We start from the raw sequence: 27,823 nt of genomic DNA, 5'->3' as shown, positions 1-27,823 counted from the left end.
TTTTTCAAAGAAAATGAAATGCTGAAAAAGAAAAAGACAGAGAGATTTGAGATGACAAAATTGGAAAGTAAATAAATAAAAAAAGAGGTGGGTTCAAATGACTTCATTTTTTGTGCCTCCATCATGTCTTCATTTTTAAAAACTTTAATAACTCAAAATTTAAATCTTAAAATTCAAAATAAAACCATTAGATATGAACTACATCATTTTATCTATGCATGTGTAAAAAAATTATGGCATTTCAACTTTGTTTTGGTTGTCATCTTGAGCTTGTAAAAATGTATACTAATGTAGATAATTTCTAAACGTTGATTTTTTAACTTATTGATTTACATAAAAACAAAATCAAAATGTGATAAATTTTTAAGAGCACATAGAGAAAATAACATAGATCACATCTAATGATTTTATTTTGATCGTTTAAGTTTTAATCTTTAAGTTATTTAAGTTTTAAAAATAAATACATGATGAAGATATAAAAGATGAAGACATTTGAAATCTCTTCTAAAAAAATTCTATTGTTTAGGACCGCATGTAACTCTTACGTACTATAGAATAGACTGATCAAGATTATATAATATAATATAATAGATATGGAGGCAAAAGTTTTGGAGCAAAAATCTTTTGGAGTGATTTAAAAATGATAGGGACCAACGACATGTCTATTGTTTGTTTGTTTGTTTGATAATCTTAAGGCCCATAGGCAAACACAAATGATACGCTTAGTTTGGGCCGGGCCTAGCAGGCCATATACAGAGAAGTCAGTTCTGAAATAAACCCAATTGTTGCGTCTTCTATATGTGACTAGTATCATACCCGTGCGTTGCAACGGGGACATATTATAAGGAACAAATATATCAATGAAAATAATAATTATCTAAAAATTAAAACACATGTTAATAGAAAATTTATATGATTATGTATTTTTAATTAACTTTAATCGTGATCTCTGATAACAATTTGATGATGTGATGATTCTTTATTTTTAAGTACCAATGATATCAAATAATAGCTCGATTCAAATCTAATATCAAATATCATACAACAATTCAATATCAACATATAATATGATATCAAAAAACATAAAAAAAAAGTGTTATCGTTTGTATGTATAGGATGTATACACACACACACATATTATAAGAAAAATATATATTCACACACATGTTCCAATTTATATTCTTCTTTGTTTCCAATTTAGAATACACACACACATACACACATTGATATATTATATATTGAAAATATATTTTAAATTGCCCACACCAATATGTATAGAAACAAAAAAAAGAAAAATAAGGAAATAAAAAAAAATGATTTCCATTGTGATTCGTATAGAAACGAAGAAGTAAGGAAACAATAAATAAGAAAATGGAAGGTGGAGTCTTCTCAATTGAAGAGGAAAAAAATATGGAAATAAAGGAATAAGGAAACAAATAAATATATAGCTATATTTCAGAATTTGTTCATTTTAAATTGTAATGTATCGTGTGGCAGCACATGTGGTGGGTATGTTTTTAACTAAATTTAGACTTTTATACATAAAAGAGATGCATTTAATCAAAAGAAGACAAATTATGTAATTGGAGAGCTGAGATCAAATCCGAAGTTTCATCTCTCAATCGTAGCCGTTGGCAGATCGGGCACCCAACGTGCATAATAATAGAATGGAGATATCTGCACGGAATACACCAGTGTTGTAAAAATCATCCGTTTAGGCGCTGTTTAGTCGTTGCGGTGACTAAACCGTTATGAATTTTTCAGACAAATCGGTCTAATTATGATCAATTATTCCCGATTATTTCGAATTAATCGCTTGACGATACCCAGTCTATCCGAAGACCGCATACCATTATTTACAACACTGAATGCACCTTGGTTTCCCAAGACATTAAAATATAGAACAAAATAAAACAAGAAGAAAAGATAATAAGACAAAATAGCAATCATAAAAGTTCAACCGATATTGTAAATTGGTTATTAATTGGTTAATATAACCTTCCTATTGCATTGGATATAATAAAATTGAATGTGCATAGTTGATATTTCATCCCTTTTTTTAATTATGTCTAAAAAAAATATAAGCAATAAATGCAAGAAAAAAAATAAGCAATTCACATATATCCAGGCCAGAGCTTGTTCGTGTTTGTTGATTTTAAACCTACATATCGAAATTAAAGAGCAAATCTTTAAACTGGTGGCGGAAAAGGAAGCAAAGTGGAAGCAGCATTCGATCTTGTATGTAGCTGCAGTTGGGTGACAAAAATATAAAAAAATTCATCAAGTGACAAATGGAAGAAAGAATGCCAACACAGTATCAGCTCTGAATGATGATTAGTGCTTGGGTTTCCCAAGACATTAAAAAAAATAACAAAAATAAAACAAGAAGAAATTATAACAAGACAAAATAGCAATCACAAAAGTTATATCAATATTTTTAAATAGGTTATTAATTTGTGACTGGAGAAGTTATCAATAACCTTCATATTGCATTGAAATCTGAGTCATACTTATAAGAAATCATATAAAACATAAAATAAAATTTAATTTTTACATGGTTGATATGTCATACATTTTCTTAACTATGTCTAAAAAGAAATTCATAAGCAATCTTCACAGAAAACAAAACTTCAGATACAATTTCACATATATCCAGGTTGCAGAGCTTGTTCCAACTGAGGTATTTGCTGATTTCAAACCTACCTAAGGCTAGGTAGTACCAGTGATTCAGTATACAAGGCCGGGTTGGACAAGTCGAATTTTGAAAAAGATTCTGAGGAATTTCTTTCAAGTATATCATTTGATTCGACTCTGCTTGTCGCTGCCTTTTGCTCGATCAGAATAGCCTCTTGGATCTCCTTCAAGACTTCTGAAATCGACGGCCTCTCCGCTCCTCTTTGTTTAACACACATCAACGCAACTTCCATGATTTTCCATATTGATTGTATATCATAGGTAGGTTCCAGTGATGTATCTATGATGGCGTCTATGTTGCCGTTTTCGATATGATATCTTGCCTGACATTCAATTAGCACAAGTTATTTATCTCATTTTGATTTGTACCACTATTACTATACAAGGGACCTAGATTAGATGATCATGGTGCGTAATAGTGTGTGCCAGTGTACCTGACAATATTAGTTTTGTACCGTACCCAAGGATTTTTCAGTAGATTCTGTTAATAGGCCTTCGATTAACAAGTGAAAGTAGGAGTATCATTACTGTGTAAACTTGCTGGTTGGAAATTGCTGAATTAAAATTCAACAAAAAATAAATTTGGTTTTATTGAAACAATTGCTCCAAAAAATAGAATTAAGGAGGAAAACTTTGACAGTTGCCACTGGTAAAAAAGATACTAACCCAATTAGCTATATACTGAAAATCATCACCAAAATGCTCCATGGATATGGGACCACATCCCGAAATCAATTCAAGAAGAATAATCCCAAAACTAAATATATCAGTCTTCACTGTAAATTGTTGAGTAACATAGTACCTGTCCATTTTCAAAGCATGCAATTTAGCAATTGATATTTGAAAAATCAACATGCACGCGTGCACACACACAAACAAACCCGTATTGGCAGGGAAACAACTTAACAAGGTAAACAACTTTTCAATCGAGGATAAATTTATATGCTGGAAAATAAGTAGAAAGTTAAGCTTACTCTGGGTCTAAATATCCAATTGTTCCTTTAATCATGCTTGAAACATAGGCACCATTGTCCATGAGTTTAGATAGACCCAAATCAGAAACCTTAGCTCTCATGTTCTTGTCTAATAATATGTTGCTGCTCTTTAAATCTCTGTGTATTATTTCTGGCGAGCAACCTGTGTGAAGGTACTCTATACCTAAATTAAAAAAAAATACAAAGGAGGTCAAGTTTATTAACTAGAATAAAACCATAATTCCTTGAAGTGCATGTTGTCTTTTGAAATAAAATGGAAGTCAAGTCTTTTAACTTGAAATTTTTACAGGAAACTTTTCAACCAGATTTTGATCGTGCGATCTTCAACATAAAGAGTATTACTTCCTCTAGCTAGACCAAAGTCTGGTTATATGAAAAGTAATAACTTAATTGGGAAACCAAACCTTTGGCCGCATCTTCGGCTATCTCCATTCGTTTGACCCAACTGGAGATCTTCTTCTCTAATGGTCCTGAAAATATTTTCCATTATATATTTATCAAAACAAAAAGGAATGAGAATCTTTAAAATTTATGTATGAAAAAGTAAAATGATCGATGTTCTGAAATTGTGACCTACCACGCAGGTGCTCGGCTAAGGTTCCCTCATGCATGAATTCATAAACAAGTATATTAGTGTCATCTTGTTGACTATATCCTAAAAATTTCACCAGGCGTTTATGGTGTATCCTTGACAACAAAGTTACCTGAGTTAGTAAGATAGAGCAGTCCAGATATTAGAGTTGCGTAATGTTGTCTATTAATCATATTAACTAGCATGTTTTATTCAGATAACTTGTGTTGTCTATTAAAACAGAAACCAACCCTACGCTGGCCATAACCTACAGTGGCCAAAATCATTGTACCAATTATTGTTAAATTCAAACTGGTATGCAATCTCAACATACACATACCTCATTTATGAACTCACGTATCCCTTGATTGGACTCAGTATTGTGAACCTTGACTGCAATTTCGCTGCCATCATTTAATTTCCCATAATAAACCGAGCCGAAGCCACCCTTTCCTATCACCTTCTCAAACTTTTTAGTTGCATTCTCAATTTCTGACAACTCAAATCTTTGTGCTGGTTCACTATCTAATTCGCTCAGTAACTGGGAAACTGGCAAACGCCCAATCGTACCTGAAATTAATTAAATAATAGAAGAATTTCAATTAAAAAAAAGAGAGTAAAAATATATGAACTTCAGGAAAAATATCCATATAGCACTAAATCTGACAAAGAGCACTAATTAAGTTAAGAATACATGAAATAAAAAATAAGTCAGAATATAACATGTAAAAGCCATTTGGTCTGCATCTAATACAGTTAAATCAGGATTGACTTAACGAGTTAATCCTTATTAATTTAACCATAAAACTGGAAGTAAACATTAGAAACAACAAAAGAATTTTTGGATTGTCTATAAAATTATACCTCTTTTTCTCCCCTTTTTCTTGTATTTGCACAAGTAGCATGCTGCAAGAAATAAAAGCAGCAATACGGCACCTGCTACTGAGAGGATAATTACCAAATTGGTCCTTGTTTCTCTGCTCGGGTGGAGACCTAGGTTTCCTGAAAAGCTATGCAATAAATAAGGTATACAAATGTTAGCATTGTTCGGTACACATTTCTTTTTCCTCCTTCAGGGTAAACAAAATAATCAACAAAAATCTAGCAATAAATGAACAAGTAATAAGAAGGAAAGTACATACTTGAAAGCAATATTTTTCCTAAGAAGTCCTTTTGGTATTACTCCAGACAATTTGTTGTTCTGTACATACCTGCAAAATTAATGTATATGTATTATGAGATTGTACACACATCAATTTTAGAAGGTGCTCAAAAAAAATTACTAAAACTTCTCTATAAAAATAGTATAACTTTGTTTCCTACAAAATTTTGATAGACTTTTTAATAGTGTCAAAATTTTGATATTTATATGAGTATCAGATTATATCACATTTAGCAGCTTGGATTGACCGTTAGGACATGATAATGCATGATCCGGACAGTTAGTATTTCGAACAAAATGTTTAAGTTCTCATATTAGTAGCGAAAGTCATCTTTCTCTGTTTTTTTTTTTTTAATTTATTGATAACCCAGTTATTGGAGAAAACATTTTAATTGCTTAATTTTTCAGATTGTTCTTTTTCTTGGTAAACACAAAAAGGTATTGAGTCAAGACATTCATAACTTGCTCCTATTGCAACATAATAGAAATTATTGAAGAGTAATTGAAAAATATATGAGATGAAGTTGCTAATTAGAAAAACAACTTACACTTCCTTTAGATTTGGGAGGTTGGCCAATGAAGAAGGCAGTGAACCAGTAAGGCCATTGTTTTCAAGGTGACTGCAACAGAGAACAAAATATATGTATATATCAATCTAAATCAGATGCCTTTATGATCTTATTTGCAAACAAAGATTGAAATGTTTGTTCTCTTACATAATTTGTAAATTTGGGCTCCCACTAAAGTCAGGTATTGAACCAATAAGTGAATTGCCATTAAGGTGTCTGCATTATGAGATCAAATCCAGTTAGCTGAAAAATAAAAATAAAAATAAAAACACATTGAGGCAGATCTTGAAATTGAAGCATAAAAATATTAAGCTCCGAATTATGTCCTCTGACATGAAAATGGACCAAATGAAGTTTTTTTAAAACAACGAAACAAAAAATAACATAGACAAAAAGCAAAAAGTCCACAAGTTGTTGCAAAAGATAAAGATGTAGTGAAAGGAAGAAGAAATGCCTCAGTCTTACAGTTCAACCAAGCCTGTTAAGCTTGTCAGTTCCTGAGGAATATTTCCAGTTAAATTCTTCCCAGACAGATCTCTGTTTTAAATTGGAAAAGAAAATTAAAAAATAAGAGGGTTAGTTTGGCAATTAGTCATGAAAACAATGATCATATGCGCAATGCCACATGATCGGCTTTGAAAATGCATACAAAATTGGATAGGAAAAAGTAAGTTCCATCTGGCTAAAAGATCTTATACATTGAAATTATTTTGGGTCGGCTATTGAAATTGCATTCAACCCAAGACCATGAAGCTGGTAAACATGGGTCACCACCTTCTTGGGCCCACACAGCTTTCCGGTAGCTTGCTACGAGACTTCCCATTGCAGTTGCTGAGACTCAAAAAGAGAAATTTTCAGGAAAATTTGAAAATTAATATAACACTCCCTTAGTAGCTTTTCAGCTCAAGAAAGAGTACTGTATCGTACCATCGAGAGATCCAAAATTGATCAGCACATACTTGAAAACTTCAAAGGCATTAAGAATAGGACCCCGTGTCGAATCATTGGTTTGTCTAAATAAAAGAGATGCAATGAAAGGCAAGGAGACATTATTAAACCCTGGCTCATAAAGCCGGTAGTTCCCATTGGCATTTTCCTGCACATTCACGACGGCTCCATTGACGGGTGGGCCATACGGAAGTACAACATTAAACTGTCTTGTTTCATTTGGGCCCAACTCTTGGATCTCTGCCATGTACGTAAATGCCCATGCATTTCCTGGAAAGTTATCTAGGTTCATGCGGTATGTTAGCGTCCCATTATTTCCCACTACGGCAGTTTGCATGACCTTCACTGGGGGCATCTCATAACGGTCAACAAATATTGGTTTTGTAGTTGAAACTTTTTCAGTACCAGGTGCCACATCAACTAGGTAATTCTGTTTTTTAATGGCGTCAGATTGCCAGATCCTGTCAAACGGGTCATCAGGGTACCTAAAGAAACAAGAAGCATAAATTGTTATCAGATAAAACATGACATCGCACATAACTGAAATTAATGACTAAGCCATCGGTTGTACTATAGAGGTCAATAATCTCCAATTTGCTAATAAATGTATGTGAAATCTTTATATTTTCAGAGGGGCATACAAACATATTTGAAGTTCTCCGGGTGTAAATGAAAACTGAAAAGGCCATTTTAATCTTTTAGGTTGGATGGGGATTACCATCCAACAATCTGTATATAAATCACATGAATATTTTACAAAATTCACAGAGAAAAATAAAATTGTGCTAGGTAAGGTCCAATTTAATTTATGTATACAGTACACACTAAACACTTAACATTGAGCCAACAATGCACTCAAGCTAACACTTGTTAATAAACAAGCACATAAATATGTTACCTTATTGAAGCATTACTCAGTGCCCCAAAGTTTACTCTAGCAGCCATGAACAGGAAGTACTGAGTCTCAAACATGGTATTATACATAGATCCATTGAACTGCCTAAGCTCAATCGTAGATATAAACGGCACACCTGACGAAGCGTTGTACAAACAAACACTGAGAGACGGAGATGGAGCCAACACCACCATCTCACTCACCACCAGTGTGATGGGATCATTAATTACGATCGTGTCCCAATATGTAGCATCCAGAGAAATGACAAATTTTGGGTACACGTTGGTGTTGTCAAAGTTGCCATAAAGAAAGGTAGCTCTGACAAGGTACCGGAGACGGGTTGTTACATTTAGGGTGTAGCAGTATTTTCGTTCGTCTGCCGGAAAGAAACGCACTGTGTTGTACTGTGTTTTCTTGTTGTTGTTCACAAGTGAAGAAGTGTTGGCGCGTTGGCCGAATGTGTAATTACTGTCGGGACTCCATTGGAGACCGATATTGTCGGTATGTGCACTGCTTCCACCACAATCAATATTGACAAAACCTAGAGTAGTAATATCATCATGATTAAATACCAAATTATTAGAGGAGAGCACCAAATGTATGTTCTTTTATCATTTATGTACTGCTTTTTATCATTCATATATAAGAAAAGATGATTAATCCTACAAAATGTCATTTTAATTTAGTTGCAAAAATTGAACAAATAAATGTCAAGATTATATGCACAGAATAAAACTAAAAGAATAACTTTGAAAGGATGAGTTAATTGGCGCTTCATAAAAGCAAAGGGAATTGGATAACAGAAGGAAAGATGAGACAGAAAGGTATTTTAGTTTTGTCATTCACTCATTTGTCAATAATCTTTTAAGAAATCGGCACTAGAAACTACATGTGCAGATTTAAGACTTTCTTTTTTGGAAATAGAAGATGTGCCGAAAAAAAAAATTATGCAACAAAATATAGATTTCAGATACTGCACCTGGCACTTGAGCTTTTGTCACCGACACTAGAAAGACTAGAAGAATAACCAGAAGACATGAACTCTCCATTGCTCTTCTCTGTCTCTCCCTCTCCTCTCTCTCTGTGTCTTTGTTTTGAAAATAAGGCAGGACCTGCCTTACACTTTATGAATATATAGAAGTCTCCATTACTATCTCTGCCTAAAAGTCTAAACTCTAAAACATAGAGAGGACCAAGTAGGGGTGTAAACGGTCGGATACGGATCGGATAGTGGTCTTACCGTATCCGTATCCGTTATAATTTTTCGGATACGGATACGGATATTTTTCATAATTAGCTTGTTAGTTACAAAACATCTATTATATTATTAAAATATTAGTCACTAATTATGTCATAGTGTTATATTATTCATCAAAATATATATATCTATATGCAATTTAATAAATCAATTTAAAAACATATATCACATTTGTTGTGGTTTAAAGTATAAACGGTCGGATACGGATAGTAAAATGCCTTACCGTATCCGTATCCGTTATAATTTTTCGGATACAGATACGGATAGTCTTAGATACGGATAGTCTCAGATACGGATACGGATCGGATAATTTAAGTACTTTTCCGGATTCGGATTTGGACGAAATCAGATATTATCCGATCCGTTTACACCCCTAGGACCAAGGGCTGCTGAGTGATTGCCTCTCTCTCTCTCTCTCTTTCTGTTTCTATAAACTATCTTTCCCGGGTGGTGTGGTTAAGACTTGCAATTAATTGTGAAATTTATAGCCGCTACCAACTTTATTTTGATTTTATGTGACGATATTTTTCCTATTTTTTAGTTTTTGTTTTCTTACATTTCAAAATTTATCACACAACCGTCAAAACTAACGTCTTGTAGTTTCTCTTATATATAGATTTTAGAATACAAATATTATTTTCCTTGCAAATAATAATACGCAGTACTTGCATAGGAAAAACATTGCCGTCAGCGGTGGATCTTCGTATAGTTGAGGAGTATTTAGCCACCTCCATATATATATATAGTTTCAAAAAATTTAATCATATATACTGAAATTTAATTGTATTGTTGTTTTTTAAGTTTTTATATAGTTGAGTCCTCTCATATATATTATCACATATGTACTTGTAGCCTAATGATTAGAGTTTTATTTGTTGTTGTGAAAACTTGAATTCAAATTTCAACCAAATAATATTATGTATTTTAAATTTTAGTCTCTTCTATTTGAATTTTTTAGTTCCAAGCTGTGCACCTTATTTTCTAAATTAATTTTTGATCGTCAAATGTTCAAAATATATATGTTTTATTTTTTATATTAAATGGGCGACATAAAATCAATCCAAACACATCTTCTTATTGCATTCATATCAATAAGAACATCTTGAAAAAAAGATGGGTATGATAGTTCTTTTTATTTTCTAAAATTTAAACAGGTCATGTCTTTCTTAGTGTTTTATATAACAATTTATACAGTACAAAAAGAATAAGTTTGTACATATATATTATCATATTACTTCATGTTAATTATAAAATATAGAATTAAAAATTTGTTTGTATTGTACAGTACATATTGATTTCTTCAATTAAACAAAATATCTTTGTAGGACAAATAATAGATTCTTTTTTTTTCTAATTTGACTGCTTTAAAAAAAATTACTCAACTTTATCTAGTCCATTTATGAAAGCCATGTTTACTAAACTAAGAGTATCATTTTTGTTAGACAAAATGATATTAAATATTTTAAATGTTTCATTTCCACTTCTTTTTTTTTTCTGATGAGACATAAGCCAGCAACAGAAATATTGATAAAAAAAAACAAGATTTATGTCTAGATACAAAAAAAAGTAAAGTACAGTGAAGTAAACCTAATTCCTTTATATATGTACAGATCAGGCTTCTAAATAGCTAGCTATAGCGGCGCTATAGCTACGCTATAGCTTTTCCGGACCATAAACGCTAAGCTATGAGATAAAATTGCGCTAACTCAGCTACGACCGCTATAGCTATAATAGCTGACCGCTATTACCGCTATATGAGACCCGCTATAGCTACCGCTATGCTACATGGTTTTTTTTTTTGCAATTTATATGAACTTCTGTACTTCTATTCTTATTTCTAATGCTACATGGTCTTCTACGATAAGTATACTAAACCAAACTATATGCTTCTATTTTTATTTGTGATTTATTCTATCATTCTATATCGAGAAATATTCAAATACTAATTATTCATTTTGATTACTCTTTTTATAGTATTCGTTTGTAAAATTATTATCGTTCGTTTCAATTGAAAGCTGATTTTGATTATTATTATAATTATAAAATGTTTAAATATGTATATTGACTTCATTTACCTTATAAAATTAATTGCTCTTTGTCTATTATAATATGTAATACCATGAAGTATAAACTATTAAATAATGTTACTTTTTAGATTTTTTTCATTCTTATTTGCGTCATTGATAAAAAGTATAGACTTAGATTAGTTGTCATTTAATTGTTACATCAATTCTCTAATATTGATTATGTTGATAATTAGTAGAAATATAGAATATAAAGTTTGAAAAGGGCAAATCGCTATGTGTGATAGCTTCCGCTATAGCTACGCTATTCGCAATAGCTTTTTTTTTTTGGTCTCCCCGCTATGCCGCTATAATCGCTATTTAGAACCTTGGTACAGATACATTTTCACCTTTAACTAATACATCTACTCACAAAAAAAAAAAAAAACCATGTTAATAAACTAAGAGTACCCCTTTTAGATAAAATGGTATAAAATATTCAAACATATATGCCCAAATTATGTTACTAAAAACCTCCGAAATTTTTTAGCTATCATTTAATCAAAAAAAGAAAAAACGAAGTTGTCACAGCATTAAAAAAAGTTTCATTTTAGCTGCGTCCTGGTCAACTATTCCCTGGTAAAACAATGAATTTTTTTTGAAAACCATGTTTATTATTTTTGAGAAGTTGGTAACTAAAAAAATTCTGTAAAAACTTGACGAACTCGTATGGACCTTGGTAGTCTTTGCTTGAAATTAAGATTATGTTTTGCACGAGGTACAACAAACTAAACCATGCATGCACATTATTGATACAATAAGTCTGATGATCAGTGTCTACTGTCCAAGTCTTTCTTTAAACACATATATATATTCTCCCATTGTGGCCCACTAAAACCCGTCACCGACTCACCGTGTGGTGACTGCGGTCTGCTTCTAGTTGACTGTTCTTCCCACGCGGGTTGTACCATGTTAATTAATGATATGTTATGAAATATGAATGAGATAAGGATGCAAGGACAAAGTATATTGTTTAATTTATATGAACCGACCCACTATGATTTAACACGGTTAAGTCAACTAGCTAGTCAAGAAGAACCAATGATTTAAATATTTAATGTACCAATTTTTTTAAATAACCCGGCTTTTTTTTTAAATTAGAAGTTTACAACACCCTCCAAAAATTAGACTACAAGTAAAACTTCTAATCACCCCCCAAAATGTCTTATTCATATGTATTATCACATTTAATCACCCCCACATGTAAGGTTCATTCTTGTAATATTTTGTTCTTTTTTTTTTCCCATGCATGTGAGATTAGTTGTAAATAAAAATGAAAAAAAACAAAAAAAAACTTTGATAGTCTGGTATTTAAAATTTTCAATTTCTAGGATTTCAAATGTATATACAGTGTGAATTAGCTGAGTTTGGTCTTTCAACAACAAAATTTATCCCCGATCATTTCTATCTTTAATATTTTTCAAGTAGCAGGAAAAACAGCTAATTATATATATTTTAAAGTTCAATAAAACTTTTGAAGTAACAGGTAAAGCGCCTAGCTACTAATTAACAAACTATCAATAAAAATTGCTGCATGAAAACCCATTCTTTCCAGAGTCATATTTGACTTCGAGTAGTTTATTTTGTAATCGTTTGAAGTTATTTTAAATTAAGTTTTTTAATCGTTTGATAAGTTTTTAATTAAGCTCACAAATTTCTTTTGTAGTTAAGCTTAATATATAACACCGTAATTCTACTAGATAGTATAAAAACAAATTAATTAAATTATAACATTAATTTAGAAATCTAACACTGACGCTTCAGTGTACGTCAGTGGTCTCTTTCTATTACGAAGGACACCTCGCCTGCTTAAATAATTTTAATATTTAGCAATTTTGCAGTCATTTTTATCATCATACTTCTTACTAGGGGTAGCAACAAAGTTCGTATGTAGTTCGTGATTCGGTTTGAATTTGACTTCAGTTTAGTTCAATTCGAAATTAGTTCGTTCTGAAACAAATCAAACCAATTCGATTTGAATCTTATTCAAATCAAACTCAAACTGAGCATAATTAGTTCGAAATTGATTCGCGAACTATTTAGGTTCGAATCTCAAATAATACAACTAATGAATTCAACCATTGATCTTTAATAATGCAGGAACCAAACTTATATCACAGCTCAAAATTGTTAATATAATGATAATTTATAATAAGAAAATGTTCAGCAGCGAAACAAATTAACAATGTAATAAATTTCATTTGACTAGGTCCATGTTGTGATTTTAATCAATCCAGCAGCGTAAAAGGTAAGGAAATCTTGAAATAGCATATAATCCAGTGGTGTAAATTCGTGAAAGGTAAAAGGAAACCTTGTGAATTTTGTTCCGCGAAAAGAAAACTAATGCATAAACTACTGGTATAACTAGGGCTGCCAAAAAAATTTGTAGTTCGTAATTCTATTGACTTTGATTCGAAAAATGTGTAGTTCGCAATTAATTCAATTTGAAATAACTCAAACTCAGTTTGATTCGAATCTTATTAAAACTCAAACTATAATAAGTTCGATTCGGTTTGATTCGTTGACACCCCTACTTCTTATTATACTAGAAAAAATAAAAAATAAAAAAACACTCGAGCAGTAGTCAACAAACAAAAAATATAATTGGAGTAAAGTTAGAGAGATCAATATAAGCTACCTAATTATTTTATAATATTCACAAATGATTTTTATCTAAATTTTGAACTTGCGGTCTCTTATATGGAAAGCATTGCAATTACCACTGGACTAAAAATTAATTCTCCAATAATAAAAATTTAAAAAATAAAAATTATATAATCACTAAATCTCAAATTTAATTTTGTAAATATTTTAGAACAACATAGTAATAAAATCATAATTTTGAAGTTCTTTTTAGTTAGGAGGAGGCATTGCCTGAGTTCAGATCCACTAAAGTAACTCAAAATTTGGGTTTTAAATCGGGACACTCCGGTTCGAATTCGTGATAATCTATCCGAAGTGGAGCACACACATCTCGAGTGATTAATTTGAATCACGAAGCAATCTTGAGTGACAGATTCGAATTGGACGGTCTCAATCCCAAACCCAAAGATTGAGTTACTTTAGGAGATCCAGACCTGCATTGCCGCCCCTGCACAAATGGCAAGGGCCACAAATTCAAATCCTCTGCATTAACTCAAAAAAGAATCTTTTGAGTTAATGAATTAAGATCATTCAATTTGCTTTAAGATCCGGGTAAGCTAAATCCACACTAATAGTAAAGGACCGTCTGAATTATAATTTGTAGTCAAATTGAATCCGTTTAAAATCAGACAGCCGAGATGTATTATTTTAAGTTAATGCAGACGATGCGGACTCAAGGGCCACTTGGTTTTTTTTTTGCATGATATCATATGTACCTATGATTGTGACATCATGATGACCTCCTAAGAAAAACAAAGCGGGTGGCTTAATTTAGTGTAGAGTGACACCGAAGCTGGATTTCTTATTTCAAAATAAGCTTTGCTTTGACAGATTAATATCAGACTAAATTTTATTTGATTTTCAATCGAAGCAGTTCAATCCGCGTCACACGAATTTTGAAGTGGCCGGTTTTGATCGGATATCGGATCGAATTTAGTACAATGTTCATTGAACACCTCAGTTCCATGCTTAATTACCATATACCATCTTATATTTTTAAAACGAATTTCAAAAGTCCTGGGGACCTGATTAGCTTAACTTAATGTGGTCCTCTAGGGAACCTCATTCGGTGTTGACCAGGTAGATCCCGTACATTTGTAGTCAAGAGAATTTCAAGTTTACAATGAAAATTGTTCCTATTGATATCAAGAAAATTGTTCCTATTGAAATATTAAATAGTTTAATGATTTCGCCTTCAATCTTTACCAAGAAAAATATCTTTTACTAATCACTGACTTTATAGTCGTTACTCGTACCAACTATATTCCATATTTTTAAATTACTAATCGTTGAAGCTACCGATGAAGATTTCATTTCTTTTCCCGTGGAATAAATTATTTGTGCAAAATCAGAAGTCTGGTTGATATTATCGGTATCATACGACACCAACTCTCAAACGTATTGAATAGACTTCGAACAATTAATTTAAACTATTTAAACCGAATTACTTTATGATTGATACGTTTATATACAAAAAATATTATTTTTTTAATTATTTTAATATCAAATAAAACGATAAAAAAATATTAAAAAATAAATACATTAAATTTAAAAATTCTCACGTATGACCGTCCAATAAGGAGGCCTTCGTTATCTCCTTCAAATTCTTTATTGCTCAAACGTCCGTAAAAGAAATAATTGCTAAATATTATAAAGTAAAATGTCTATTTGAAGGGTAGGCATATTGACACCACACACATTTATATTAACACAACATTTTTAATAAAATTTAATGAATGGACAATTTTAACCTTCTTTAAATATTTTGCTGATTACCATATTTTTTCCATAATATAATTAATGTAGTGACCACTTATTAAATTATTCCATATTTGTTAGATATTGTTTTCCTTTTTTAATTTATTTTATATTGAGGTAATCTTTTTCTGCTTCATATTTTCTCATAAAAAATATATATAACTACAAACTTTACAAGAAAACTATCAATTCATTTGAAATTCTAAGCACTAAGTGATCCATTAACAATTTTGAGCTGTGATATAAGTTTGGTTCCTGCATTATTAAAGATTAATTGTTGAATTCATTAGTTGTATTATTTGAGATTCGAACCTAAATAGTTCGCGAATCAATTTCGAACTAACTATACCCAGTTTGAGTTTGATTTGAATAAGATTCGAATCGCATTAAATGAATTGATAGTTTTCTTTACAATAAAAATTGTTTGCATTAAACTTATAATTTTAATGGTTCATATTTGAACCGCTGTACAATTCATCATGTTTAAAACACTTTATCTTCTATACTTAAGCAGAAATGTCGTGAAGATATTAGAATTTTGAAAAGAATTATTAGCGTTTGAACTCATTAAAGCTTTGTTTCTAGGCTTCTAGCTCTTCAATAGGACAAAAGAACCATTAAAATTATGGGGAAATTAGATCCATGCCACCCCAAAACTTTAAATTTAGAAATATGCCACTCCAAAGTTTTGATTTTGTTAAATGCCACTCCAAATCTCACTTATTAAGAATGGAGATATACTGTCAAATAATCTCACAATATTGCTTTACTCGTTAATAGTTTTAAAGGTTTTAAACCTTAATTTTGTTTCCTTTATTCAATTTTTTATTCTTATGTCTTAAGTCATGTTCGGTTGTATAGTGAAATAAGGCTTTAAGTCTCACTTATTTCACCAAACGTGATTTAATTGAGCCAGATAAAGATGGAATTAGCCAACCTTTAAACTAGCCTAACTTGACCTAAACTAATCCACCTCTTCACGTAGTTTAATTTTATTGAATATGATACCTTACTTTTCATTGTTTTTATTATTTACAATCACTTTTTAAGGAATGTAAAATAAGCAATTAATTTTGTTGCATTTAAGCATAAAAAACTTATAACTTAATTATGGATGGTGATATTAAAACAACTCAATTTTATATTAACACAACATCATCAAAATGTTTTACTACAGAAGAGACAATTTTACCCTTCATTAAGTGTTTTCTGTAAAGAGTTAGGCTGGGGTGCTATGGATAGCATAGTGGCCTCTATGCTACGGCTCAATATTCGAGTTTTCAAAATCCAAACGGTCGATCCGAACCGTTCATCTTATTCTTCATATTAATATCTGCTTGGAGACCAAATTTTACATTTTTCTGAATTTTTTTACTATTTATTAAGTATTTTACAAAATTGTTGATCCAACGGTGGCTGCACAAAACAGTAAAACCGTTGGATTAGCAATTTTCAAAGTGGCTTAATAAATAGTAAAAAAATTCAGAAAATTATAAAATTTGGTCTCCAAGCAGATATTAATATGGAGAATAAGATGAACGGTTCGGATCGACCGTTTAGATTTTGAAAACTCGAATATTGAGCCGTAGCATAGAGACCACTATGCTATCCATAGCACCCCAGCCTAACTCTTCTGTAAAAACTAATTCTCTCTCATTTATTAGTACATAATTATTTTCCTTAAAAGTTACGATTTATAAAGTATGTTAATTTGTTTAAAATATATCTTTCCTGTTATATATTATTTTAAAATTTGTTCTTTAAAAGTTACTATAAAATATATTTATAAATTTTATGTTATCATTTAATTAGTATCCATTATTTATTTTAATCAAATCTTTAAGATTTTTTACGGGAACTACAACAGTGAATTAATTTTATTGTATTATTAAAATCTATCAACCTTGTATATAACTATACATCGATTTATTTTGTAAAACTTCACAATTTTTTTTAACAATCTGCTATAAAAAAATTATTTTGTCTATTAATATTTTATCTTCTTTTTGACACAATAACACTAAGAAAACAACATTATTACTATTAAAAAAACATATTGAATGCAATTTATCATGAATAATTTGGCACTTATGATTAAAATAATAAATTAAAAGTACATCAAAACACTACAAAATAACAGATTTATTTGGTCGCTAGCCGCGAGTTGTTAGCATACATAGCCTTTGGCACCATATAAATCACGAACAACAAGAGCATATGATTAGAATTTTCAAACTTCAAATTAAGAAGTTGATTGCCTTCATTTGCATAATTCAAAACTTTATTTTCAAGGTTTTCTTCTGGCGGGTTAGGAGATTGATCCGTCTATTCAATTAACAAAAATAAATTCATTACAAAACATGAATAAAAAAAAATTCTAACAATTTTATTTAAAATAGACTAATAGATTATAAGTATCAAAATTAAGAGAAAATATATATAAAAATTAAGAAAATATTTGAGTTGGAATATATCACATATTAAAGCGAGTGTATCTTAAAATAAATAAAAAATTAAATTTACAAAAAAGAAAGTTAAATACATATTTTGACTTGATTGCTTTAAACCTTAATTGAATTGAAGGTGCTCTTTTGTAAATTATGCAGCAATATTTCCATGAGAAAAAGGGAAGATCAACGAATTTTTTTTATTTATTTAACATGAATGCAAAATATAAAAAGAAAAAGAAAAAAAAATCTAGCAATTATGGAATTCAAATGATTTAATCATCACTATATTAATTACATTATGAAAAAATATAGTAGTTAGAAAGACATTTAATGAGGGTTAAAATTGTATATACATTAAATTTTTTTTAAAGATGTTGTGTTAATATAAATGTGTGTGGTGTCGATATGCCTATCCCTTAATTATTTATAAAATCAACATTTTTTAAAAATAGTTTAACTTTTTTTAAATTAACAAAATATGCTATCTAAAAAATAATTTAATAAAATACTTTTTGAAATTATACTATCAATATATATTTTGTTTGTTTAGCAATCCAGTATATTTTTAATTTGTACATAACTAATTTTCTTGTACAATTTCTTTTCAATCAAAAATAATAATATGAAGAACAGTTTTATTATTAATACTACAAAATTTGTAAGACAAAATAATTTGTAATATCAAATCATGCCTTAAACTATCAAATTTGTATCAAACAAAAAATAATTTAAGTTAAGGTATAACTTTAAGCATCATCCAAACATGAATAATTTAAATTGACCTAAATTGGAATAACCAAATTAAGACTCATTAACTTTATTCCACAACCAAACACTACCAAACTCTCAATATGAGAAATACAAGAAATATTTTATAAAAAAAAAACAATCTTTTTTCCCTTTTCGGGGAAAAATAATCAAAAAATCAAACCCCAATTAAATTTTCACCACAAATATTCCTCAAATTTATTTGCTAGTTGGAGCGAGACGGGTTATGATTTCCATTGCACCGTACGGGTGGTATTTTTATGGGCCTCTGGGCCTCGTCGCATGGCATTTTTGGACCTTATCGGGCCGTATTTTCTCTACTCATTCGGCTGAGGCGCAACTTTGAAAACCTTTATGTTCACTTATATATGATGCAAAACCTCTCTTTAATCTCAGCCGCACTATCAAAATAGGGTTTTTCACTTTTTTTGGGAGATGCAAATGGTCGAGGGGACAAGGAGGCGGTGGCGTCCCTTGAGTGCACCATTAACGACCTCCCCTATGAGTTTCCTTTGGTTGTGATTATACTCATTTTTGTTTAAATCTTTCGTTCGTTCTTTTCTTCTTGATTTGAAATATACTACCAGATCGGAGGTAATGAGTCGACTAAAACCCTCTAAACTTAGTCGTCGCTGATATCACGGGTTTTGGATCGTTAGAACTATGTGGTCTTTCATGTGGCCGAACACCTTTGATTTGATTTTTTTTAATCCATCAGCTAGATCTATTTATGGATTGCATGACCGAGGGGGGTTCTGTTCTTTGTTCCCTCGCTCTTGTATTCGATCCAACATTATAAAATATTTGATGCTGAATTGCGTCTTTTTTTTTTAATTTTTGAGTGTATATTAAGTACTGCTAATCCGGGTTTAGTCAGGTGTCTGATTTGATGAGTGGCTGATACAGTTACAAATCTGGTAAATCAAACCGTGTTCTTTTCGTTACACGTGTTGCTCTTACCTCTGAGCTACTTGCGTGTTCCATTGGAACAGTACATGTACTTGTTGTATGATCTCTCTCTGTGTTATGTTTTGCAAAATTTACCAGTATGTGATTTTTGTTGTGTTTTGGGTCAAGTGATGAGCAAAAACTGCAACAATATGATAGAATTTTAAATGATTCCTCTTGTATTTAAGTCTCTGATGACCCTTTGATTATATTTCATTCAATTTGATGCTCATAAATTGTGTACTATTGCCTGCTTGAGATGATGATTAAATCTTGGTCTGTGTTTCTGATTTATAAATGACAGAGAACATATTGATTTTCTGATCAAGTAGGCTTTCTTGTTCAAGTGAACCCCCAATTCGTTGTTAACCTTGAGATGGATTGATTTAACCTTCGTTTGAGTTTCTGATTTAGAGCTGCCAGATGCCGTATTTAAATTCTGATCACATAATCCTTATTTTGATACAAATATATGAGTATTGTATCTGTTTATGATAGTAAGTAGATCAATTTTGTACTCTTGTAAGCAATTAATTTTTTATGACACATTCATGCCCAAATCTTAATTATTTTTCAAAAGGAATCATAATAGTAATGCTGGTGTTAGTAAAATGCTAAACCTATTGCTAATAATTTTGCTGCTACTGATTCAAATCCCTTACAAGTTACAATCTACTTGTAAAACATTTGCACTGGAAAAATAAAACCACTTTAAAAAATACGATCTGCTGAATTCTCTGGTAAATGAATATGCCCAAGGGCTTTTAAACAAAAAAAAAGTTCTCTAACGTTGGAATGTTAATAAGACATGAGAACCATTGCCACAACTTAATTTTACGCTTTTTTCTAACATTGTGTTATCATCGTTTTTAAATTTTAATTGGTGTTTGCTTTCTAAGTGATTGCTATCCTCGATCTTTGTTGTGATTTTCTTAGTGCAGATCTAGTACTACAAGGGGTGGATCTACTGTAGTAAGGAGGCAGCACTTGCTACAGTATTGTTTTAGATCTAGTTCTCTGTTCTTAGAAATATTTTTGCCTCTATGATTAAATTTAGTATTAAAATCAAAATAATTTTTTTAAATTATAATTGGTAATATTAATTATAAGTTATAGGATCAGAAATTATTAGTTAGGGTGTTTATTTTTTTTTATCGAGTATTCAATTAGTTAATAGATTTAAATTTGACAAGTTATTTAAATCTGATTTGAAATTTTTTTGTTTCTCCTTGAAATTTTTTTTTTTTTTTTTTTTGAATGAAAGCCCTTAGGCATTTGTATTAATCATGGATAAAGTACTATTACATACTACAGGAAATTACTGGCAAATGACTATAACTACCTGATTTAAAAGAAAGAAAAAAAACAGTAAATTAAAATGACTAAAACTACCTGATTAAAAGAAAAAACAGTAAATTAAAACACCTAAAACTATTGGCATAAAACAGTAAAAACCTTATCTAATTAAGAAAAAAAATTACAGCTTATGATCATAAAAAACCTTGTTTACAAGTATGCTAGAAGAAATACCAGAAAAGGCATCCTCTGCTGTTTTTTCTCTTTGGTCCTCTTGAAGACCATCAAATTTTTTCATTGGATCTGAAGACCTGCATTACTTTCCAAACTAAAGAACTTGTTGCTAAGCTTATGCTCAATATTCATACGCCCAATGTGACACTGTAGCAGTGTTCCTTGTTCTGATTTTCCTGATTTCCTTGCCCAGTTTGCTAACTCATGGGGTAAACCTACGGCTTCCCTTGTGATGAACTGCACTTGGATTTTTCCTGGGTGCATCTGTTTGAGGTTGATGCATTCTTTAACTTCCTCAGCAGCTTGCCATGATGGAAGTCCCTCCACATTCTCATTTTGTATCGCCTGTACCGAAGTCTTACTGTCTGAGCAACATATGAACAAGCCTTCATTTCCCCCCTCTGTCACATATCTCAAAGTATACACCATTGCTCTTGCTTCTGCTTGAAAAGGGTCAATTGCCAACACTTTATCAAACCTCACATACACCAAATCTCCCCTCCTATTATATATTCCCATTCCTCTGGAACTCTTATTAGATCCGGGTCTGCCTTGTTTTTTAGACCCGTTTCATGTCTCACTTCCGTCTCCATTGTTTTGGCTTGAGCAATTATAGCATCAGGTGTAGGTTTCTTTGATGCAAAAAGTTCCTTATTCCTTGCTTTCCATAAAATTATTGACGAAAATTCTGAATCCGCCCCGTAAAATTGAACTTTCATTGCAGTGAAAAGGTTGTGTATGTTTAATTCTAAGTGATACCTCTTGTTGTAATTTTCTTATGGCAGATGTACTACTACAACTGGTCTTGCTTTACATTTTCTAACAATCAATTTTCGTTTGTTAAAATTCTACTGATTTGTAACCTCTCTGTTTTAATTATTTGCTTAGATGTACTACTTTAATTGGACATGATTTGTAGTGAAGGTTGTATTGGATTTATGTGCGTTTCACAACATGAACGGGCTAACTCATGATTGGCTCGACAAAAGTCAACCTCGACTCGACTCGGCTCGTTATTTTCACAAGTCGAATATTCGTTAAAGGTCCTATGAAATTTTCAATCCATGTGTTTTTCCGTTTACCGTTATTTGTAATTAATTATTTTTCAAGTTTCATCCCAGTCTCCAACGACCCAACAAGTGATTAATTAAGTCAATTCAATGCATTGATAGGCATTTTAATTAACATGATATATATATATATATAGAGTACGGCTAACGCGCTTCCTCTAGCATATGGGCCGAAATGCTTCCGGTGGAAAGTTGAAATTTCAAAATCCAAAAAGTCGATCTGAACCGTTCATCTTCTTCTCCATATTAATATCTGCTTGGAGACCAAATTTTACATTTTTCTGAAATTTTTTACTATTTATTAAGCTATTTTGAAAATCGCTGATCCAACGGTAGCTTCTGATTTTTACTGTTTGGTAAGCCACCGTTGGATCAGCAATTTTCAAAGTGGCTTAATAAATAGTAAAAAATTTCAGAAAAATGTAAAATTTGGTCTCCAAGTATATATTAATATGGAGAAGAAGATGAACGGTTCAGATCAACTTTTTGGATTTTGAAATTTCAACTTTCCACCGGAAGCATTTCGGCCCATATGCTAGAGGAAGCGCGTTAGCCGTACTCTATATATATATATATATAGAGAGAGAGAGAGAGAGAGATAGGCTAATGTGCATTCGAATGTATATGGTCCGAAGTGCTTACAGTCCAAATTTGATTTTTCAAAATCCAAACGGTCGATCTGAACCGTTCATCTCGTTCTCCATATTAATATGTGCTTGGAGACCAAATTTTACATTTTTCTGAATTTTTTTACTATTTATTAAGCCACTTTGAAAATCGTTGATCCAACGGTTTTACTGTTTTGTGCAGCCACCGTTGGATCAGCAATTTTCAAAGTGGCTTAATAAATAGTAAAAAAATTCAGAAAAATGTAAAATTTGGTCTCCAAGCACATATTAATATGGAGAACAAGATGAACGGTTCAGATCGACCGTTTGGATTTTGAAAAATCAAATTTGAACCGTAAGCACTTCGGACCATATACATTCGAATGCACATTAGCCTATCTCTATATATATATCCGAAGTGCTTACGGTCCAAATTTGATTTTTCAAAATCCAAACGGTCGATCTGAACCGTTCATCTTGTTCTCCATATTAATATGTGCTTGGAGACCAAATTTTACATTTTTCTGAATTTTTTTACTATTTATTAAGTATTTTACAAAATTGTTGATCCAACGGTGGCTTCACAAAACAGTAAAACCGTTGGATTAGTGATTTTCAAAGTGGCTTAATAAATAGTAAAAAAATTCAGAAAAATGTAAAATTTGGTCTCCAAGCACATATTAATATGGAGAACAAGATGAACGGTTCAGATCGACCGTTTGGATTTTGAAAAGTCAAATTTGGACCGTAAACACTTCGGACCATATACATTCGAATGCACATTAGCCTATCTCTCTCTCTATATATATATATATATATATAGGAGTTAGGCTGGGGTGCTATGGATAGCATAGTGGCATCTATGCTACGGCTCAATATTCGAGTTTTTAAAATCCAAACGGTCGATCCGAACCGTTCATCTTATTCTCCATATTAATATCTGCTTGGAGACCAAATTTTATAATTTTCTGAATTTTTTTACTATTTATTAAGCCACTTTGAAAATCGCTAATCCAACAGTTTTACTGTTTTGTGCAGCCACCGTTGGATCAACAATTTCGTAAAATACTTAATAAATAGTAAAAAAATTCAGAAAAATGTAAAATTTGGTCTCCAAGCAAATATTAATATGGAGAATAAGATGAACGGTTCGGATCGACCGTTTGGATTTTGAAAACCCGAATATTGAGCCGTAGCATAGAGGCCACTATGCTATCCATAGCACCCCAGCCTAACTCTATATATAGAGTAAGGCTGGGGTGCTATGGATAGCATAGAGGCCTCTATGCTACGGCTCAATATTCGGGTTTTCAAAATCCAAACGGTCGATCCGAACCGTTGATCTCATTCTCCATATTAATATCTGCTTGGAAACCAAATTTTACATTTTTCTGAATTTTTTTACTATTTATTAAGTATTTTACAAAATTGTTGATCCAACGGTGGCTGCACAAAACAGTAAAACCATTGGATTAGCGATTTTCAAAGTGGCTTAATAAATAGTAAAAAAATTCAGAAAATTATAAAATTTGGTCTCCAAGCAGATATTAATATGGAGAATAAGATGAACGGTTCGGATCGACCATTTCTTAGATAGGTACAAAATCAGTAAATCTAAACCATCTAAAAACAATATTATTTTACCTATCTAAAAAAATAGTAAAAAAATTTCTAAAAATATAAAATTTGGTCTCCAAACATATTTTAGTATGGAGGTTAGGTTGAACGGTTCGGATCGACTGTTTGAACTTTGAAAATGATGGAGAGAGATGGAGGCACAAAAATATGGAGGCATTTGAACTCTCCTCTATATACATATAACAATTGTTTATCATTGCATTATTTATATTTTTGTAAAATTTGTACAGGACAACCCTACATCTTTATAATTTTAGTAAACTTATCGTACAAAAATTAAATTAAATTGTGGGATGCTATATTTTCTCCTAAACAAATTATGTTCGTCATAGTTTTATTAGTATATTTTGAGATAAACTTTTAATTAATCTATAAATTTATAATTATTATTTTATATGTACGTGTAATTTTCAATATAAAAACATTCTCATAAATATATAAGTATTTTACAAAATCAGCGATCCGACCGTTTGACCTCCTGGTTCAACCAATGAACCATTAACTCAAAAATATTATCGGGTCGATATCCAATCCAATTATGATAACATTGATATATACAGTAACAACGCTAACGTGTATTTCTAACAACCAGACCAATTAGTGTTGACATATATAGCCTAAATTTAATTTTTAATTTTTTAATTTAATTTTTTATTTATTAGTCCGCCATGCAGTGATGCAGAAGCCCTACATAAGAGCATGATCGATAGATCCAGATTCCATAACAAATCAAGTGTTTACATAAGGCACGGAAAGCCCAGAAGTGTTTAAACTATAATTAAGCTGTAATTGTAATGTCAATGGTTAGTATATGAGCTTTTTTATTTTATTATACTTTCTCATATTTCAGGCTTTCCATAGATATATAATAGGGAATAAGACGATGGATCTTGCGGGGTTTCTTTATTACGTGGGATTAATTTGGTGAGTGATATTGACTGAATCTCCTATCAGGGTATATTGCGTGAAATGTTGGATGATCGGATTTTTGGTTGGGTTCAGGTCAGAACACAAAATACCAAAATACATAAAAAAAATTTCTCCCGACGAATTAGAGCATAAAAGCAGGTTGGATCTAAAATGATCAGATACGTTGTGACACGACACGATTCAGTCACAGCACAATATGATTCCATCACGACATGACATTGCCAATTACTATATAAACCAGTACTTGAAAGCCCTAATTAAATGCTGAAATTGGTTTATGGGTTCTTCTTAAGCTTGAAGTTACTATATAAACCAAATTAACTGCTAGTTACTCCGGGACTGAGCAAACAATGGGCCATATTGTATTCTGCTATTGGTCTATTGCATTGTTCCTTGTTGCTTCCGTCCTTGCTAATTACCGTTTGAGAAACCTTGTTCAGGCCTCGGAGTTGCCATTTAGATAAGCTATCTTGGGCGGCTTGCATACTGAGATCATCCTCAACTCATGCTTTTTTGAACAATTTGTCACAATTGGTTGTAAATTCTGTAATTTGCCTCTTTTAAATTGATCTTTGGTCTCAGCTGACCTTAAACCCTGCAACTAAGTCTTATTTTGTTTCAGTTGATTTCAATAAAACTACTCTATTTAAGCCTCTGGTTAAATAAATATGGCTCAATCTAACAATATCTTGAGCCATTTATTTTTCAATTGTCAATGGAAGTTGGAAGTTGTTATTACATGGGTTATGACTCAGTTGTTGAAGGTGTAGCTCTGAATTTGATTCACAGGTCAATGATGATTTAGTCATTTACACCATTGTGTATTTAATTAGATTCTAGAGGAATGTTATCATATATGCTTGTCAGTAGAAGAGATTTCTTCTGAGGCCGATCCAATCTGCAGTTTTTTAAATTAAATGAGGTTTATTTTGGTTAAATGTATGATAGTTGGTGTGCACTGGTACAATATAAAGACTACAAAAGTTGTTCTGGATAGTGACACAGAGCTAGAACGTGATTTGACTAAATTTGCCAGACAAGCAATTTTCCATTTCGGGAGCTACAAAATGGAGGCATATTTTCTTGCATTTTTCACTGGTTTAATGTGAAGTAGGTGTTTTGGTTTTTTTATGGGTTTTCTGTAAATTAAAGGCTTACCTGATCCACAATTTTAAGCCATTTCTTTTCCTCGGATGATTTTTAAAGGTATGATGTTCAAGGGCAAGAAGCTGGCTGATATGTTCAATTTAAAGGCATGATGCTGGAGCGAAATAAAGTTCTTTTTGTTCACCTTTTTCTTTTTCTGGTTGATTAAGACATTAAGTATTCACCAAGCGATGTGAATTGAACCTGTACAGTTTACTATTGCCCAAATTAGCACATGAGGTACATTTGCAGTTTCGTGCCTTTTTTTCTACTAAATGTGTTTTGACTTTTGAGTGTTAAACAGGGGCGACAGTTTTAGTTCTCCAGCTCTGACACATGCTGAGTCAGGTCGGATTGTAATCTGATAGGTTCCAGTCGTGTTAGAGCATCTACATCCGTGAAACTCTTGAAGTTTCTAAATAACTGTTAACTAATTTTTAGAAATTTTGTCTCTGAAAGTTTTTAAACCCCCACATCTCTGAAACTAAAATTAGAGTTTCTTAATTGCCACATCAGCAAATAAATTACAAGAGAAAAAAATTTCAGCGAATTATTTGGCCACGTCAGAGTTTATAAACGGTTTCTTATTAAGAAACTTTGGAGCAAAGTTGCTAAATAAGAAACACATCTGCATCCCTGAAACTGGTTTAGAAACTGCCACATCAGATTAGAAACTCCAAGAGTTTCAGGGATGTAGATGCTCTTATATCTCTGTGTGGTCGGTAGTGTGAATGTCGCCTTTGACAATTACGTGGAATTTTCTCTTTTTTTGTCCAATAAAAATGCAAGAAAATATGCCTTCATTTTGTAGCATGATTCCAAGTTCAGTGATTGCAAGGAAATGGAGACATATTTTCTTCCATTTCAGTGACCATGATCAAGCTGCAGTAGCATGCATTTAGGGCTTTATGTTTTGTTCCTAATGATTCATAATTACAAAATTTTTGTCTTTGTTCAGAGTTGTACTTTTAAAATTTAGAATTTAGTACCAGATTTTATGAGTTAATTCGCATAAAATTTAATTGTAAAATGTCAAATTATGAAAAGTTTGAACAATTATAAAAATTGTAAAATGTTAATTATTGAAACTAGCATAATTAAAATTGTAGGAGAAAAGGAAAGGAAAGGAAAAGGAGAGTGTGGGTGGGGGCTTTGAAATATTGAGTTAATGTGCCCACA

General features: G+C 31.4%; 1 protein-coding gene and 1 non-coding gene across 2 annotated transcripts; one reads left to right on the top strand and one right to left on the bottom strand.

Moving 5' to 3' along the window:
- Nucleotides 1-2,467: 2,467 nt before the first annotated feature.
- On the bottom strand, nucleotides 2,468-8,960 carry LOC144561070 (putative LRR receptor-like serine/threonine-protein kinase At1g67720). Its single transcript, XM_078310279.1, has 15 exons — nucleotides 8,814-8,960; nucleotides 7,838-8,375; nucleotides 6,919-7,424; nucleotides 6,690-6,822; nucleotides 6,457-6,528; nucleotides 6,139-6,207; nucleotides 5,971-6,042; nucleotides 5,403-5,471; nucleotides 5,125-5,270; nucleotides 4,601-4,830; nucleotides 4,267-4,393; nucleotides 4,094-4,159; nucleotides 3,669-3,852; nucleotides 3,361-3,496; nucleotides 2,468-3,017 (listed from the first exon to the last, which is right to left on the bottom strand). The coding sequence occupies exons 1-15, from the start codon at nucleotides 8,881-8,883 to the stop codon at nucleotides 2,700-2,702; spliced, it is 2,736 nt and encodes a 911-aa protein (XP_078166405.1). The 5' UTR covers nucleotides 8,884-8,960; the 3' UTR covers nucleotides 2,468-2,699.
- Nucleotides 8,961-19,843: 10,883 nt separating this feature from the next.
- LOC144561143 (small nucleolar RNA Z199) lies at nucleotides 19,844-19,922 on the top strand. The gene has a single exon (XR_013513625.1). It is a non-coding gene; the product is annotated as a small nucleolar RNA Z199 (small nucleolar RNA).
- The last annotated feature ends 7,901 nt before the right edge of the window (nucleotides 19,923-27,823 follow it).

Source organism: Carex rostrata, chromosome 10 (genome assembly GCF_964058835.1).
Source record: "Carex rostrata chromosome 10, lpCarRost1.2, whole genome shotgun sequence".
In the NCBI taxonomy this organism is placed as follows: domain Eukaryota; kingdom Viridiplantae; phylum Streptophyta; class Magnoliopsida; order Poales; family Cyperaceae; genus Carex; species Carex rostrata.
The sequence above is the reverse complement of the archived record's forward strand: the minus strand, read 5'-3'. Positions and strand labels throughout refer to the sequence as shown.

Coding starts and splice junctions, on each gene's coding strand:
- LOC144561070 (XM_078310279.1), bottom strand. CDS start 8,883: ATGGAGAGTTCATGTCTTCTGGTTATTCTTCTAGTCTTTCTAGTGTCG. Junction 8,376..8,813: donor GACAAAAGCTCAAGTGCCAG/GTGCAGTATCTG, acceptor TTACTACTCTAG/GTTTTGTCAATATTGATTGT. Junction 6,529..6,689: donor CGACCCAAAATAATTTCAAT/GTATAAGATCTT, acceptor AATTTAAAACAG/AGATCTGTCTGGGAAGAATT.